This window comes from Sander lucioperca, chromosome 10, assembly GCF_008315115.2.
Source record: "Sander lucioperca isolate FBNREF2018 chromosome 10, SLUC_FBN_1.2, whole genome shotgun sequence".
In the NCBI taxonomy this organism is placed as follows: domain Eukaryota; kingdom Metazoa; phylum Chordata; class Actinopteri; order Perciformes; family Percidae; genus Sander; species Sander lucioperca.
In genome coordinates, this window is record NC_050182.1 from 6,401,696 (window position 1) to 6,407,793 (window position 6,098).

The window sequence follows — 6,098 nt, forward strand, 5'->3', positions numbered from 1 at the left end:
GTTCAGTGGGCAAATGTGTGGCTATACAATTGACCATATCTACACACAACACAACTTCTGCAATTTCTGCACTACAAATTTCGCCAAGATTGAAAAAGCAAAAATAATTTATGTCGATTTTTGTTGATTTGTTGGTATCTGTCGCTCAAGAATTATGTGTTATGAACTTTATTTTTTTTTTAACTAAATTGAGCTCGAGGTTTACAAAAAAAGTGGTGGGTACAAAATGACTCATGACGAAATCTATAAATAGGTACGCATCCCCACCGAAATCTACGCCTATGTGTCGTGACGAGTTGAGTAAGCAGTTCCTGTTACCAGAAAACTTTTAGTCTACAGTGGGATTACCCTAGGGCATTCCCCCTGCTCTGGTGTTTCCCCCTCTCATTCCCCCTGCTCTGGCATTTCCCCCTCTCATTCCCCCTGCTCTGGCGTTTCCCCTCTCATTCCCCCTGCTCTGGTGTTTCCCCCTCTCATTCCCCCTGCTCTGGTGTTTCCCCTTCTCATTCCCCCTGCTCTGGCGTTTCCCCCTCTCATTCCCCCTGCTCTGGTGTTTCCCCTTCTCATTCCCCCTGCTCTGGTGTTTCCCCCTCTCATTCCCCCTGCTCTGGTGTTTCCCCCTCTCATTCCCCCTGCTCTGGCGTTTCCCCCTCTCATTCCCCCTGCTCTGGCGTTTCCCCCTCTCATTACCCCTGCTCTGGTGATTCCCCCTCTCATTCCCCCTGCTCTGGTGTTTCCCCCTCTCATTCCCCCTGCTCTGGCGTTTCCCCTTCTCATTCCCCCTGCTCTGGCGTTTCCCCCTCTCATTCCCGCTGCTCTGGTGTTTCCCCCTCTCATTCCCCCTGCTCTGGTGTTTCCCCCTCTCATTACCCCTGCTCTGGTGTTTCCCCCTCTCTCATTCCCCCTGCTCTTGCGTTTCCCCCTCTCATTCCCCCTGCTCTGGTGTTTCCCCTTCTCATTCCCCCTGCTCTGGTGTTTCCCCCTCTCATTCCCTCTGCTCTGGTGTTTCCCCCTCTCATTCCCCCTGCTCATGTTAACATGTTACAGTCTGCTGTGAACACGTTAACAGCCCTAGATTACCCCCAGTGTTTCGTACCGACTCTGGAGCCTTGATGAAGACTTTGGTCTTGCCGAGCTGGAACTGGTCCTGGTCCATGTTGACGGAGCTGAGGAGGTGCATGACTCCCTGGCGCTCCTCGCCCTTCCAGCGAGGCCACGTCTCCTTCGTCAGGATGGCGTACCTACAGCACACAAGTTAGCACGTTAGCGTGTTGGAAGCAGAGATGTTATCCAATACCATACGTACAAAACCACTGGACTGCCAGCGCCCTGTGCCACAGCCCGGCCCTGATTATATAGTAACAATAATGAAGAAATCTAGGATCTGTGAATACTTTGGACAACTTTAGGAACTTCTGTGGATAATTTTAAACTTCTGTGGATACTTTAGACAACTTTAAAACTTCCGTGGATACTTTAGGGCGCCTGGCTAGCTCACTTGGTGGAGCAGGCGCCCATGTGTGGAGGTTTACTCCTTGACGCAGTGGCCGCGGGTTTGACTGCGCCCTGTGGCCCTTTGCTGCATGTTTTCCCCCTTTCATGTCTTCATCATAGAAATCTAGACCACCCTAGTGGCAGCAAATGTAATCTGCAGCCAGGGTCAGTCTAGCAACTATCTGTTGGCTTGCGAGCTGGAAAAACCAAATTCTGGTCAGGCCAATCACATCGTGTATAGAGTCGGTGGGCGGGGCTTATAGCTGCTGCTGCTGGTAAACAGCGGTCTTTGGAATCGGCTTTGGCCGCGACTCTGGAAGACTTGGAGTTCAGCTTTTCTTTGAGAAAAGAACAAAGAACGGCTCTGAAGTCATATTTAAAAAAGGAAGATGTGTTCAGAGTTTAAAGTTGAATCTATCAGCTAGCGTTGCTCTGATTGGTTGGAGAGCTATCCTATTGGTGCAGAGGGAATTTGACAGACAACCGTTTATCCCGCCCCTCGGATTGAGCCCAGCCAATGGGGAGTTCCCAGACCCAACATCTGGATGTGGGTCAGACCCAGACCCAACATCTGGATGTGGGGCTGGCTGGTCAGGCTAGTCCTGTATAAATAAAAGGCCTAAAATTCCCCAAAAAATAATCAACAAAAAAAGCAACTTCTGTGGATACTTTAGACAACTTTAGGAACTTTTAGGAATCAAACTCTGTAATTCTGGAAGGAGAAACCGTATTAAACATTTCTAGTTTGAAGCGGCCGGCCGGCGAGCAGGAAGCTTCCTGTTTGACCTCTGACCTCTGCTGTGACCTGTGACCTTTGACCTCTTCCCTGTGCCATGACCTCTGACCTCTGCTGTGACGTCTACCCTGTGACCTTTGACCTCTGACCTGTGGAGGAACTTGTTGAAGACGCGTCTGTAGGCGTATCCGGCCCGACGGACTCTGATGTTCTCGCGGAGGCCCAGGTACTCCACCTGGTGTCTGACCCGGTTCTCCTCCCAGTCCCGGGGCCGCTTGGTCTCGTTGGGCTTGATGCAGCGGATGTAGTGGGGGGTGCACTTCATCAGGGTCTGGACCAGACTGTTGGCCTGTTTCTGAGGGGGGGGGGGGACATGGCGTTACTTTGTTCTTAAAATATTCCAACTTCTAAAACAGAGTCTGGACCAGACTGTTGGCTGTTTTTTACGCTTTTGGCATTTTCAACGTTGTTAACTGTCCCCTACAGGCTGGACCTGTTAGACCCCCTACAGGCTGGACCTGTTAGAGCCCCCTACAGGCTGGAACTGTCCCCCTACAGGCTGGACCTGTTAGAGCCCCCTACAGGCTGGACCTGTTAGAGCCCCCTACAGGCTGGACCTGTTAGACCCCCTACAGGCTGGACCTGTTAGACCATCTACAGGCTGGACCTGTTAGACCCCCTACAGGTTGGACCTGTTAGACCCCCTACAGGTTGGACCTGTTAGAGCCCCTACAGGTTGGACCTGTTAGACCCCCTACAGGCTGGACCTGTCCCCCTACAGGCTGGACCTGTTAGACCCCCTACAGGCTGGACATGTTAGAGCCCTCTACAGGCTGGACCTGTTAGAGCCCCCTACAGGCTGGACCTGTCTCCCTACAGGCTGGACCTGTTAGAGCCCCCTACAGGCTGGACCTGTTAGACCCCCTACAGGCTGGACCTGTTAGAGCCTCCTACAGGCTGGACCTGTTAGAGCCTCCTACAGGCTGGACCTGTCCCCCTACAGGCTGGACCTGTTAGAGCCCCCTACAGGCTGGACCTGTCCCCCTACAGGCTGGACCTGTTATAGCCCCCTACAGGCTGGGCCTGTCCCCCTACAGGCTGGACCTCTTAGAGCCCCCTACAGGCTGGACCTGTTAGACCCCCTACAGGCTGGACCTGTTAGAGCCTCCTAAAGGCTGGACCTGTCCCCCTACAGGCTGGACCTGTTAGAGCCCCCTACAGGCTGGACCTGTCCCCTACAGGCTGGACCTGTCCCCCTACAGGCTGGACCTGTTAGACCCCCTACAGGTTGGACCTGTTAGACCCCCTACAGGTTGGACCTGTTAGACCCCCTACAGGCTGGACCTGTCCCCCTACAGGCTGAAAGATCTCAGAGTCTCTCTCACCTTGATCTTAGTGCTGGCGGTGCTTGGACGCCCTCTCTCCCCCTACAGGCTGGACCTGTTAGAGCCCCCTACAGGCTGGACCTGTCCCCCTACAGGCTGGACCTGTTAGAGCCTCCTACAGGCTGGACCTGTTAGAGCCTCCTACAGGCTGGACCTGTTAGAGCCCCGTACAGGCTGGACCTGTTAGAGCCCCCTACAGGCTGGACCTGTTAGAGCCTCCTACAGGCTGGACCTGTTAGAGCCTCCTACAGGCTGGACCTGTCCCCCTACAGGCTGGACATCTTAGAGCCCCCTACAGGCTGGACCTGTTAGACCCCCTACAGGCTGGACCTGTTAGAGCCTCCTACAGGCTGGACCTGTTAGAGCCTCCTACAGGCTGGACCTGTTAGAGCCCCCTACAGGCTGGACCTGTCCACCTACAGGCTGGACCTGTTAGTGCCCCCTACAGACTAGACCTGTTAGAGCCCCCTACAGGCTGGACCTGTCCCCCTACAGGCTGGACCTGTTATAGCCCCCTACAGGCTGGGCCTGTCCCCCTACAGGCTGGACCTCTTAGAGCCCCCTACAGGCTGGACCTGTTAGACCCCCTACAGGCTGGACCTGTTAGAGCCCCCTACAGGCTGGACCTGTCCCCTACAGGCTGGACCTGTCCCCCTACAGGCTGGACCTGTCCCCCTACAGGCTGAAAGATCTCAGAGTCTCTCTCACCTTGATCTTAGTGCTGGCGGTGCTCGGACGCCCTCTCTTCTCCGCCTCCAGGTTCTCAGGAAACAGAGCTCTGATGAACGGACTGACCACAAACACACCACAGACACGGTCATTATGAGGTCATTACACACGCACACACACACACACACACACACACACACACACACACACACACACACTCTAGACTGTGTACTCACAACTCGCTGCTCTGCATCAGCTCAATGATGTCGGTGAACAACACGTCTCTGTTCCTCTCACAGAAACCACTGACATCATACGACACCTGGCAGACAGACAGGCAGACAGACAGACAGGTTAGACAGACAGTTATTCCTTCGTATGTGTTGTGTATAAAATACATTAAACACATAACATTCAAAATGGCCGAGTTCTGGTTGGGTGGAGCCATAGACTGTATATAAGAATGGACCAACAGATCCCGTTGCTCTGGACGGAGACCAGTGAAGGCCGTTAGAAGCACTTTCCCGGTGATGGCTACTGAGCAGCCTCCAACTGAGCTTGAAGACGTAGATGTGACGTGAGCAACCTGTCTGAAAGTTGGAAGTCTTCTGGTAGCTGTGCCAAGAGAAATCTCAATCATTCCCAATCTAGCAGAGACGGAGAGCGTAGGTATATGTAAGGAGATAACATAGACACAGGCTAATTATTGATCACTAAAATGATAGTTAACATTAGTAATTACACTTAAACAGCTAATGTGAGACGAAACTGCCTGCGCGCTTCTCCTGTACTATACGGTAATTCCTCTACTATGAGACAGTAAGTCTCGTGGTTATGACCCAATCGTTAGCCTATTTTTATAAAAACGTCTGCTACGGAGCCATAACGTGAGCTACAAGGTAATGGAGCCTTTTATACATTGTCGTGTTTCTTTAGAAATAAACAACGGACAAATAGAGTCTTTAAACTCTTCAGATGTAAAGTTATTCTCTGTCAAAGTGACGTCAAAATGAATGGCAGTCAATGGGATGCTAACGGAGGTGATGGCTTGGTAGCATCAACATGGCGCCATAGGAGCTACGCGATCTGAGGAGAAGCTGACCCTCTTGGGTGGAGCTCATGACAGTAAATTAGACATAATGTCCGAAATGATGAGAGCATTGTGGGTACCGAATTTCATGAACATTGGAGAAAGACAGATAGACAGACAGGTTAGACAGACAGACAGGCAGAAAGGCAGACAGGTACCTTCCCAGCATAGTGGACAGACAGACAGAGAGACAGAGAGACAGACAGGCAGACAGATGGGTACCTTCCCAGCGTAGTGGACAGACAGAGAGACAGACAGACAGACAGACAGACAGATGAGTACCTTCCCAGCGTAGTGGACAGACAGAGAGGCAGACAGACAGACAGGCAGGCAGACAGACAGGTACCTTCCCAGCGTAGTAGACAGGCAGGCAGACAGACAGGTACCTTCCCAGCGTAGTGGACAGACAGACAGACAGGCAGACAGACAGGTACCTTCCCGGCGTAGTGGACAGACAGACAGGCAGACAGACAGGTACCTTCCCAGCGTAGTGGACAGACAGACAGGCAGACAGACAGGTACCTTCCCAGCGTAGTGGACAGACAGACAGACAGGTACCTTCCCAGCGTAGTGGACAGACAGAGAGGCAGACAGACAGACAGACAAACAGGCAGGCAGACAGACAGGTACCTTCCCAGCGTAGTGGACAGACAGACAGGCAGACAGGCAGGCAGACAGACAGGTACCTTCCCAGCGTAGTGGACAGACAGACAGAGAGACAGAC

At 52.7% G+C, this 6,098-nt stretch overlaps 1 protein-coding gene across 2 annotated transcripts in view; it reads right to left on the minus strand.

The window, feature by feature from the left end:
* The window catches only part of myo1eb (myosin IEb), a 32,103-nt gene that overhangs the window by 6,103 nt on the left and 19,902 nt on the right, over positions 1-6,098 (minus strand). For both annotated transcript variants that reach the window (XR_004106928.2, XM_031310639.2), the window contains exons 15-18: positions 4,521-4,606; positions 4,324-4,405; positions 2,380-2,585; positions 1,097-1,241 (exon numbers count right to left, since the gene is read on the minus strand). Coding sequence is in view for 1 of the 2 variants with exons in the window: in XM_031310639.2 (XP_031166499.1) it covers positions 1,097-1,241; positions 2,380-2,585; positions 4,324-4,405; positions 4,521-4,606 (519 nt within the window). In the remaining variant the exon portion in view is untranslated. The remainder of the gene's footprint in view (positions 1-1,096; positions 1,242-2,379; positions 2,586-4,323; positions 4,406-4,520; positions 4,607-6,098) is intronic.